This window comes from Drosophila montana, unplaced genomic scaffold (genome assembly GCF_035044405.1).
Source record: "Drosophila montana isolate Dmon_TW-CO22-7 unplaced genomic scaffold, ASM3504440v1 contig_1761_1, whole genome shotgun sequence".
NCBI classification, from domain to species: Eukaryota; Metazoa; Arthropoda; class Insecta; order Diptera; family Drosophilidae; genus Drosophila; species Drosophila montana.
This window is the reverse complement of record NW_026996690.1, coordinates 223,447-235,242: the sequence shown is the minus strand read 5'-3', so window position 1 is coordinate 235,242 and position 11,796 is coordinate 223,447. Positions and strand designations below refer to the sequence as shown.

Here is an 11,796-nt window from a genome sequence, read left to right as displayed (position 1 = left end):
TCTGTCCGTATGTATGAACGCAAGGATCTCAGATCCTATAAGAGCTAGAGACTTGATATAGCTGTAGGTCCTCCAAGTGCCAAGTGCGCAGACCGTTTCCAAGTAATCGATATAAATCGATCTGTTTTTTTGGCAATTTCAGTAAATAATATGAGCTAGAGTCACCAAACTTGACATGCAGCTTCTAGAATAATATATATATATATCAAGTTTCTTTTATTTTATACCTATCGCCACCTCCCCGCTACCACCACAAAGCTATAAATCAAGTTAAGCAAACGTGTAAAATAATGTATGTAAAATGTTCGAAATAATGTTTAATTTATTGTATTCTAATTGTTAATTGTTTTTTGTATCTTGGTGTCAGTGCCCTGAAGACGGTTGCCGATGTGCAACCGAAATACATCGGAAGCAAAGTATTAAATTAAATTGTTTGTCTTTACAAACACGGACCTCGAGCCAGCCAACAAATATTTTAAATATGGAAAGGTCGCCAGAGCCATCAATATATATAGAAGTTGTTGAAAACTTTTACAAAAATTACCCGTTTGGTATTAGGTTCATAGTCTTAGATCTGGTTATCCGTGTTCCGTAATAGGGGCAAAACTTTTATAAAAATTAAAATATCCCTGCAAGGCGGCCTCTGTAGTTTGTAAGTTAACATCTAACTTTTCCAGTCCCAAACCAAGATGCGAAAGCTTGTTGAATTTGCTAATTACAGCCTTACCATATATAAAAAAGTAAGGACTTTGAATATATATTTTTATAACAAAATGGTTATTACTTATTTGATGTTTGTTCATTTTATTTTTACCTGAGTTTACTTACTAATGTTCTCCTGCAACTGTATCAATGTATATTTCTAGAATAATAATAAAATTTAATTTGAAAATATTTAATAATAAGATCATGTGCGTAGTGACCTGTTTTAGTGTAATCTAAATGTTAAACTGGCCAGCTCGAGGTCAACAGATATATATTTACCGAGCTCTCTCCGTAGGCTACCAACAAGATTCCAAATAAAGTGATCCACACGAACAACCTTTTATTATTGGAGAAGAACATCTTAACTTAATTTAGCTATTGATCTGTTAGGAACTTAGGGACCCGATTTTTATCCACGCGCGCTTGAAAACAACTAAAGTTGATCAATGAAATGTTCTACTTATAATGAAACCCAAATTCGATTCATCTATATTCAGGCTGATGCTTATCTCTTCATAATAAAATCTCCGCTGACTCAATACGAGTGTATAAAAAAAATAATATGAGTTCATTGGAACACCTCATAGAAAATTAAAGCATTTTAGTAGCAAACAAAAAAAGTAAGAACGCTGCAGCTGAGTGTGCTCGACTACAAAATTCCCTGTACTCCACTGTCAATACATTTAAATAAATAAATAGGGCATTCACAAGTGCGTATATACCAAAACACAATGCTTTAGCTTTAAAAAATAGTTTTCCAATATTGGGCGAATGGAGGAGGAGAGTAAAACATCCCTAATCCTTATATACTATTCGAGAGTCTAAATGGCTAAGATATGAAAGTCAGACGGACGGGCATGGCTAAATCGACTCGGCTCGTCGTCCTGATCAAGCATGTATATACTTTATGAGGTCGGACATGCCTCCAACTGCCTGATACACACATTTGCACAAATACACTATGCCCTTTTAAACCATTATCAATGGGAACAGGGTATAAAAAACGAAATTTAAAAGACATTGACCGAATCTATAATTCAATTAAATTGTAAATAACATACTTATATTGAAAAAAAAATTAATTGTATTGTTATACCCTGAACCCATTGAAAATTGATAAAAAGGGTATTATGTATTTGTGCAAATGTATGTAACAGGCAGAAGGATGCATCTCCGACCCCATTAAGTATATTTATTCTTGATCAGCGTCAACAGCCGAGTCGATCTAGCCATGTCAGTCTATCTGTCCGTCCGTCCGTCCGCCTGTCCGTCCGTCCGTCCGTCTGTCCGTATGTATGAACGCAAGAAGTTAAGAACCTATTAGAGCTAGAGGCTTGAAATTTTAGCTGAAGGTCCTCCTAGTGCCCGCGCAGATCGAGTTTGTTTCCGATATTCGATAAAAATCAATATCGAAATCCTGTTTTTTGAGCAATTGTGGTAAATAAAAAGAGCTAGAGTCTCCAAACTTAACATGATGCTTCTAGAATAGTATATATATATTTAATACCTATCGCCTGTTGGAAGAAGAGGGTTCAGGGTATCCCCTAGTCGGGAGTTCCCGACTAGAACCTCTTACTTGTTTCTATATTTCAGTGTGCAAGAAAATTCGTACTATAGCTCATCAATTTTCTGCAGAATTTCGAATGCATTTCGGAGACTGAATCCTTTGGCAAAAGTTTTGAAAACAAAATGCTTTTTTTTTTTTTTGTTGGCATTTTGCTGAATCAACAAACAGGGAGAGCAAAAGCTGAAAAACTATTGGCGTCATCGTGTTGTCGGTGGCACAACATTCATCTTCCTCGCGCCGGAAACGCCAGTGGAAAACTCAGCAGTAGCTTTGGGCGCTGGGCTCTGGGCTCTGAGGCAGTTCTCTGGGCAGATACAGCGCTGTTTTCGCCACAATTTAAATAAAAAGGGAATTTCTCATTTCGGTGGTGCAGCAGGAGCCAGATTCAGAGCCAAAGCCAGTGAGTGATGGTCGCTGCTTGCTCACAGATTGAATGGAGTGCTTCCGACTTCCGGATTGGGGTTCAAATGCGAGCGCTGCACTTTCGTCTGGAAAACTGCAATGCACCGCAGAAACTTGACAGCCGTTGCGCAAAACATTGTCCTCCCACTTTGACTTGGCCAAGTTTCTCATCTCTGAACTGACAACATTTTGCTTTATTTTCGGTTTTCTTCGGCTTGGCTTAACACAACTGGCGAGCTGCAGGCGCTCTGTGTTGGGCCACTGTCTTGCAGTTCTTCTTGTGGGATGGCTGAGCCGCAGACACTTTGTCTGCCACCCGCCCATAAATCTAAGCGCGCGTTCTGTGCGACGCAGTTGTTCTGCAGCCTGCGCTCCTTGTTTAAATATTTGTGTATAGAAAACGAAATGACTTCGAAACATCAAAGTGTTGGAGTTCACAGCGCGCCAGCTGAGAGTAATGGGTTTTCTACTTTCCATATTTTTGTTTCACTGCAGAGGTGGCATCCATCAGCGCTCCAGCCGTCAACAGCTGGCGCCTATTTAAATTTCCAGCCAGGAGTTAAAGAAGTCCAAGAGCAGCCAGCTCAGGCTCAGAGCGCACCGGAAACTAAATAGGAAGTGTATTAGCTGGCCAAGCGGAAACGTATTTACTGATCGCATATCTCTGGACAACATTCAGCATCACCGTCACCGTCACCAGCACCGAGGACAGTTCCAACACCGACACCGTCACCGTCCCCGACACCGGTTTTGCCGGCTGCAGCAGGCGCCACTGCAGCAGGAAATGCAGCTTTGGCTGCCCGCCCGTCTGGTCATCGTGTGGCGCAGGTCCGCAGCTGTTTGCTTGCCCCAGCTCCAGCAGATACTCCAGCCAGCCCCGTTCAGCTTGGCAAGGATGCTCTTAATTTATGGCATTGAACTTTTATTGGGCGAATTTCTGTTCATTTCCATGCGTGTATTAAGAATAATGGCCGCATGTGCCGGAAGTGCTTCATTTTAAAAGGGTGAATCTGTTGCCACTGTACCACCCAATACGATATAGGAACGTATGTATGCACTGTATCTGTATATATATATATATATATATATATACATATATATATATGCATATATACACACAAATATGATACAGAAATTAAAAATTTTGGTACTGACGGATTTGCTAATTGACTGCCTGATTGACTGGTGATTAACGCATAGCAAAGCCCGTATATTCATTTATGTATGTTCTTTAAAACTTATTACCCCGTCAACTACTTAAAAAAAAATACTTCAAAAGCGCCCCTCTACGCAATTCTCATAAATTAGAGAAAGACTTACAGGTTTTTATGCCTTATCTATCGTGCACAATCCTCTGCCCCTCTCTCTCTCTCTCTCTCTGTCTCTTTTCCTCCTATTTCTGTATAGCTCTGTATTTATTTATTTCTTTTGTTACTAGTAACTGTCAAAGAAATAATCGTTCTTGTATGTGAATTTTTGGGTAAATATATATTTTTATATACTACCCTATTTATACATAAATATATATATAATATAAATTTAGGCAGGACCTGGACATGAGCTATCCCCCATTATTCTAAGTATCCTTTAAAACTTAAAACTGAATTAATAAACCCTTACTTCTTAAAAAGTATTACTCAAGGGGTATACAGTTTAAAAAACTTTTTTTACATAATCTTAATCAATTTCTACATGTAATTTTCAGATGAAAATATCTCAATAAGCCATAAGATATACATTTTCCATGTATTCTTTTTATATTTTATATTCACTTATGAGTCCATAATATAAACCAAAACTTCAGCTATCGTTAAATATATAAAATTAAATTAATTACGGAACATTGTGCAGATATATATTAACAATTGTGCGACTTAATTAAATTTACGCATTCATTTATCATGAGTTCATTTTTGCGAATTCCATACAAATGTGCAAACAATGCAATGCTGCGGTCTGTATATGAACTCAATGGAATATTGGCAATGAGATGCAGTTAATTTATAGAGAACAACTGGAATGGGTACCAAGCTTGAAAGTAAACCAAGCAACTGCTTTGTCTAAAATAAGTTTTTCAAAATGCATTTCCTGACCTAAGGAAATCTTATAAATATTTTTATTAATCAATCAACACTCTTGCTTCTTATTGCTCTATTATTGTTATTAATATGAATTTTAGTTAATAGCCCCTTGCTAACAGAAAAATGTCCCTTCTTATTAATTACCTTATAAGCCCTAATACCTTACTTCAAGTTCATGTCTATAAGATCTATCTAACAAAATACAATCCAATCCCAATGGATACCAATCGCATATGATAAAATCTTTCGCTTGGGTTGGTAAATTCAATAAAAAATCACAGTGCGAATGGGGGAACAAAGTGTTGCATTTGCCACCGTGTGACCGCTAGGCGTTGCAAGTGCGTTTATGGTTTGATGATTTACAGTCACAGCCATAAATATTCGCACGGCCAGTGCGCACATTATTCGCGATTTATGCTGCGCCGCCCATAATTCATGCAACAGCACATGTAAAATTTATGCAATTATTAATTTAACACTCCCTCGCACCGCAACGGACCCACTCACCCAATCCCCTACTCTAGCGCTTATTATCCGCTAAAAACTGGACACAAAAGCAGATCTAATCTGGCCCAGCTAAGCGTTCTAGTCGTACGAACCAAATTGGGGCGACAATGCAACAAATATACTGCTGGCAGTTGTGCTCGTTGCTGGGGCAACTCGCCCACCCGCTCACCCACCGCACCGTCACCCGGCTGTGGCACCATAATTTACCCGACGAGCAAAAACACTCACGAAAATAATAAATGTCCAATATGTTTGCCGGCTGGCAACATGGCAGACTCGGCAAAAGAAACCAACTCCCACACAGCAGCAAATCGACAGCAACAACAATAAGAAAAAAGCTCATTCATTTGGCATGTGTGAAACAAACAGCAGCTCCAAAGCGTGGCAGTTGTCTGAATGGTCTGCTATGTGCCATGGTCCAGTAAAGGTTCGTCCTGGGGCTGGAAGTAACTGCCGCCGCCCTTAATGCAGGCCACCTGCTAGGCTCGAGTGGACGGCGCGGACAGGCGGAGTTCGGTTCGAACATGGACAGCATGTCGCTCCATTAATTTGCCATAAAACAGAAGTGGACTAAAATTTGTTTGTAGTTGTCGTTGTTGTTGGTGTTGCTCCAGCAAAAAATTACAAATGGTTCCAAGCGCACAAAAGATAGTTGGAGAAACAGAGAGCAAGACAGCGGGTACGGATAACTACGGCTTGCTAATTTATGAACCCAACAATTTTGATGTTCTGTAAAATGTCCACAATGACGTATTGAGAACAGAACAAAGTGGCACGAAGAGCAAAATGACAAACATTAAGATATTAAAAGGACATTTGAACAATTGAAAAAATGCCCATGGAGTGCATCAATTCAAAGAACGTACATATTACTAATGATCACATATGTATATGTACATACTTTATGTTGTCCCAATTCAATTTTCTCTTTATTTAAATTCTAATAAATTAAAAATAGATATATATATACATTATCTCTGCCTTTCTGTTCTTAAAATAATAGTTCGTGTAAATTTACAGGAAAGCAAGTAATTAAAAATATATATTTATCTCTATCTATAAAACTGTTTGTCCTCCTCTGACTGACTGACTGATTGGCGATCAACGCACAGCCCAAACGTGCGGTGCACGCTAATCCGCAAAAAAATCCGCAAGTGTGGGAAATTCGGAAAAACCCTTTGGAGGAAACTTTTTTGTTTACGGCTTCAAGGTAGTAGAAAAAGTTAAATTTAAAATTTAGCCGGCATACAGGCGCAGACTTTGATTTTGCAGCTTTGTCGCCTTTTTGTTGCTTATAATTCTCAAGTAGTTATAGCTTAAGACGCAGAAAAAGGGCTTGTTAATCTAGAGTTAGTAGCAAAGTTTGCAGTTGACAAAACTGGGAGGCTCCTGAAATAGCCGTAAAACTAGCTCACTCTTGACGCTTATACCTTATACCTTGCTGTTCTTGCTCGTTATGACCCACGTTGACCTCGAGTCAGCTAGCTAAAGTTGAGTATATATGTACTTATTATCATGAAATTTATGAATATATATTTTTTTTATATTTACGTATCCGGTCTGAGCTATCAAATGCCAATTCAATAACTCATAATTCTGACTGAGACCAGTTATACTTGAGTATTTTATTTTATATATATGTACATACAAATGAAATATATTTTATGAGTCAATTTATATACGTATTTTTGGTAGAGATATTGTGAGTAATATTATTAAATTTGTAATAGTCTTCAAAAGGAAGAATATAAAATGTATATTGATAAATTTGCAGCTAGCGACCAGAACTTTTATTAATACTAATTTCTTTTTCTCATATTACATTTTTGTATGGCTGCCAAAAATCTTAAAATTTGTTATGCTAATCATTGTCAAGAAGAGCCGAGCAAATACAGATTATTCTCCGAGTAACTCCCACTGAGTGTTCTCTAGATAATCCAAAAAAATAAAATGTTTATGTTAAAACTAAATTCTTCCTATATATGTATATACAAGTATTGCAGACTTAAGATCTGATTTCAATACTCTTTTTAAGGGCGTCATTGATCATATTTTCAAAATGTTGTATATTTGTGAGTAATGTCAAACTTTGGGCACACTGGCCCGCATTCGGGGCACTGCTAATGACGCCATACAAGTAGTGCCGGTTCGTATCCCGCGAGAAGCTTTGCGTCTCCCGCTGCGCCGTGAAGCCGCCTCCGCTGTCGCCATGGCAGGCCAGGGACTTGCCCTGCGTATACATGCAGAACTTATCGGCACTTATATCCCGCAGGCTGGTGACGCACACGGCGTTCATTTTCGATTCCGCCGGCACAAACTGCAACTCGCGCTTATCCTTAAAGTTCCAGCCCGCAAATTGGCCACGCACCTCGTTATTGACGGTCTCCTTCAAGGCATAGTCGAAGAAGTGCACGCACACCGGCCGGATGACATTGCTCAGCTCGTATGGCTCCTCCAGTACGATCAGCGCCAAATCGTTGAGGAAATTGTCCTCACGTCCCTTGTAGCGACTGTATTAATAAATTATATCAAATTAATTGGAATATTGCAAAGTAAGAAAATAATATGTATTATATAACATTAAAATATAAAATATACTTCAATAATATTATAATAAAAATATTCCAATTTATGTGTATATTAATACCAATGCGCAAGACCCTAGCTTAGGACATTCTTAGGAATTAATTTGAATCCTGAAGCCATTGAAAATAGGTAAAAAGGCTATAATGGTTTTGTACAAATGTATGTAACAGGCAGAATGATCAGCATCAATAATCCAGTCTGACCGTTCGTTTGTCCGTCTGACTGTCTGACCGTCTGACCATATGTATAATGCGTCGATCTCATGACTTATAAGAGCTAGAGTCTTGAACGTCTATGAATGCAGTTCCTCCTAGTACATGCGCAATCGAAAATCGATTACTAGCCCCGTTTTCAGATCGACTCAGTTCTTCGTCCTCATCAAGAATATATATACACTATATATAAATGACTCCGTCTGCCTATCACATACATTTGCGGAATACATTATACTCTTCTTACCTATTTCAAATGGGTTCAAATAAAATTAATAAAATGACTAGATGAAGCTCTTAGCTACAATAACATCAGTAGTAAAGTGAAACTTCAGTAAAGAATTTCAAAAAATTCGGCAAGCTTCTGTTAATACAAGTAAGAACCCAACACTTACGGTGCCACTATAATGTCCTGCACGTCCCGTTTGCGATCCTCGTTGGTGACATCATTGTACCCCCTATAGAGCTTGGCGGCAACCACGCGGAACGTTTCGAAACTGTAGGTTTGCCCGGACACCTCGCTGAACACACAATGGGCGGCCGTGATGACCAGGTCGGGGGTGAGCAGGGTGCCGCCGCAGACGAAATTGTAGTCCTTCTCGTTGTGCCAGACGTAGAGGCCAACGTGCCAGGGCACCACCGTGTTGTTGACGGAGTAGCCAAAGGCCGAGAACTGCTTGATGGGTGTCGCAATCTGGCCGCACTCCTGGTCGCAGCGCTCCCGCTCACGGCTCCAGTGACCGCTGGGCAGGCACTTGATATCCGGCAGCGTAGTCCTGAGCGTTTGGAAGCCGGTGGCGCAGACGAACTTCACCTCGGTGCCAGGTGGATGGTAGCGTTGGCCGCAATTAACCTGCTGACCGTTATAAATACATGTCGCCCTAGTGGAATAGCCGTTGAACAGGTTCTTGGAGTGGCCGCTCGAGTCACGCAAGGAGTCGCAGTATTCTGTAAGCCAAGAACAGATGCCATTAGCTATGAAGATCAGGATCCTGTCCAGCTGCTGTTGCCCTCAGTTACTCACTCACGCATTTTGGCACAATGGGCAGACTCCACTTGCGATTGGCGCAGTGGCTGCTCTCGGCGCCCTCCAGCACGTAGCCGGGATTGCAAGAGAAGTAGACGGTCGCCCTGATAATGGGTGGCGTCAAAAGGGTGCCATGATGATCCTTCAGTATGGGCTGCTCATCACCACGCGGCAGTGGGCAACCCAGCTGATCCGTCAACTCCACGAACAGCTGCTGTGTGGGCTTTCCGGTTGTGTTGCACAACAATGGCGCCTCGTCGGACCCATCGAAGCAGTCGGACTTGCCATTGCAAGTCAGCTGGTTGGAAATGCAGCCGCCAGTGGCGCATTTGAACGCGTAGCCCGGGCACTCGATGTGTCCGCACAACGTGACCGACTCGTCAAAGCCGCTGCCGTCTCCACAGTCATCCTGGCCATCGCACAGATACTTGCTCTTATCAATGCATATGCCAGAGGGGCACTTGATCTCGTTGCTCCTAGAAATAGAAATCGATGCATTTATCTGGATCGGACAATCGGACAACTATTTCAACCACTAAGCACTCACTGACAGTTGCCCTGCTGGCGGTTATCGAACTCCCGTATATCGTCATCGGTGCCACATCGCAGCAACGTCTCATCCGATCCGTCTGCGCACTCATTTTCCCCATTGCAGGGCGCCGTGCCGATCACACATGCCCCGTAGCTGCACTGGAAGTAGGGCTTGCTGCAATGCTTTCGGTGCGAGACACACGTCTGACCCGTCTCGTCCGACCCATCTGGGCAGTTCTTGATGCCGTCGCACGCATCGAACTTCGATATGCAGCTGCCATTATCGCACTCGAATTTGGTGGGGCCGCAGGCCCCATACACTGCTCCTATTTGACATACAGAAAGTTAGCATTAGCCTTTTTTATACAAAAAATTAAAAATATAATAAAAGCAAAAAGTGCGCTCGAAAATCTTGATAAGCCAAAAAAAAAATCTAGAACAAGTGAAATTTTTAAAGGTTTGCTCTGCTAATGACACCCTGCACAATGCCAACTTTTAACAGTTTTTATTTTATAGCCACACATTTTAATTAAAATATTAATATTTTGAACTCAATTATTCAGAGCAAACTACGAAAAAAATATATTCCTGCATTCGAACGCGATTTCCCTCTAACAAAGGCCGGAGATCAGTTCAGCTTCGTCATGGAAAAGCTGCTGCGACCTATCACTCAAATCCATTACAGTATTAGGCTATGTCCTCAATATCCTTCATTATTACAACCCGTCATTGTCAATAGCCCTCAATGTAAATACCATATAAGCTACAAAACATTGTGACTATACCCTTCTTTCACAGTCTTTGGCTTGGTAGAGATCAGAAGATACTGATCAGTTCCAGTGCATAATAATACAGATTGAATTGAAAAAAAGACAGCTTGAAAATGAAAAGATTGAATTTCAAAACAAATATTTATGGCAAAATGCATTATTAGGCCGATCCACAGTCACATCAGTGTTCATATATATTCTATGTATATAGTAAACAAATATACACGCAAATAATTAAATTTTTTTATTCAATTTTTTAATACGTATTTTATAGAATATTTCTGACAAAATATGTTGATATTCACTTAGAAAACGTACCGTTATCCTATGCAAAAGGAACTAATTGAACTCCAATATTCAAAAGTCTTCGTCAAAATAAATAAGCCGACCACTGTATATTCATATACATATGTGTATGTAAATGTATGAAAAACATATAGACTCTATATATAATAGAGTAAAAACATATCTATGTACATTTGTACGCACACCTTTATATTTTTTAACAATAAACTTTATTTGGTTTTAGGCCAATAAGTTTGTCAGACCGGTCGTGTACTGTTTACTATACTCAAGCTAGGTTTGTTCTTATCTACCTGAGAGATGCGCCTCTCATCGATAGCACAACAAAAACAAAAACAATAACAGAGAGCAAAAGTTGTGAAGCGACCTCTCTCTCTCTCTCTCCCTCTCTTTGGTTCTTTTAATGCTGGCTCAAATCAAGTTTACGGCAACGGCTCTCACGATCACAAATACTAACACAAATCGATGTTAACATTGGCATGTCTGATATGCAACGACTGTGCACATACAGTGTGTGTGTGTCTGTATGCATGTGTGTTGTGTGCAGTTGTGTTTTCATTGGGCATTTATTTTTAGACTTTTATATTCTTATTATCATTCTATACTCTACTTACTTGCGCCAAAGCCCAAGAAAACCACGCAGATGCTGAGCAAATGTGACTTGAAATATTTCAATATCATAATCACTTTTCTAGTTTTCAAAAGATTACAATTATATGCGTGCACGCATCTGTATTCGTTACAGTTTTTATTAATCCGACTTTTAATTAAGATGATTGTGCTATCAGGAAGCAATTTCGATCGCGCCGATCGACAACACAAACAGAACTGGCTTGAAAAATATTAAAACAGCGTTTGATATGCCTGAAAAGATTTGCAGCACGCCGAAGTCGAAATACCCTACAACATATATTGCGCATAATTTAGATTTGATATGTACTGAGATGTTTGTGTGTTCCACCTTTAAAATATGCCACTCGACAAGCTTATACGAATAGATGGCTTTAATATAATTACTCAAGTCGTTCTCATATGATTCACATTTCCCGCGAAAATACTGTACACTTACTCTGCAAGAGTATTAAACTGGAACTGTGAAATGCTG

At 39.9% G+C, this 11,796-nt stretch overlaps 1 protein-coding gene across 2 annotated transcripts; it reads right to left on the bottom strand.

The window, feature by feature from the left end:
* Positions 1 to 7,065: 7,065 nt before the first annotated feature.
* modSP (modular serine protease) lies at positions 7,066 to 11,487 on the bottom strand. Of its 2 annotated transcripts, XM_064700432.1 has the most exons (5): positions 11,306 to 11,478; positions 9,635 to 9,944; positions 9,085 to 9,563; positions 8,456 to 9,008; positions 7,066 to 7,772 (listed from the first exon to the last, which is right to left on the bottom strand). In XM_064700432.1, the coding sequence occupies exons 1-5, from the start codon at positions 11,370 to 11,372 to the stop codon at positions 7,268 to 7,270; spliced, it is 1,914 nt and encodes a 637-aa protein (XP_064556502.1). In that variant the 5' UTR covers positions 11,373 to 11,478; the 3' UTR covers positions 7,066 to 7,267. The 2 variants fall into 2 exon arrangements, with proteins under 2 accessions (XP_064556502.1, XP_064556503.1); XM_064700433.1 differs by lacking the exon at positions 7,066 to 7,772 and having other exon boundaries at positions 8,730 to 9,008; positions 9,089 to 9,563; positions 11,306 to 11,487.
* Positions 11,488 to 11,796: the final 309 nt, after the last annotated feature.

Coding starts and splice junctions, on each gene's coding strand:
- modSP (XM_064700432.1), bottom strand. CDS start 11,372: ATGATATTGAAATATTTCAAGTCACATTTGCTCAGCATCTGCGTGGTT. Junction 9,564..9,634: donor CGCCAGCAGGGCAACTGTCA/GTGAGTGCTTAG, acceptor TTCTATTTCTAG/GAGCAACGAGATCAAGTGCC. Junction 9,009..9,084: donor CATTGTGCCAAAATGCGTGA/GTGAGTAACTGA, acceptor CTTGGCTTACAG/AATACTGCGACTCCTTGCGT.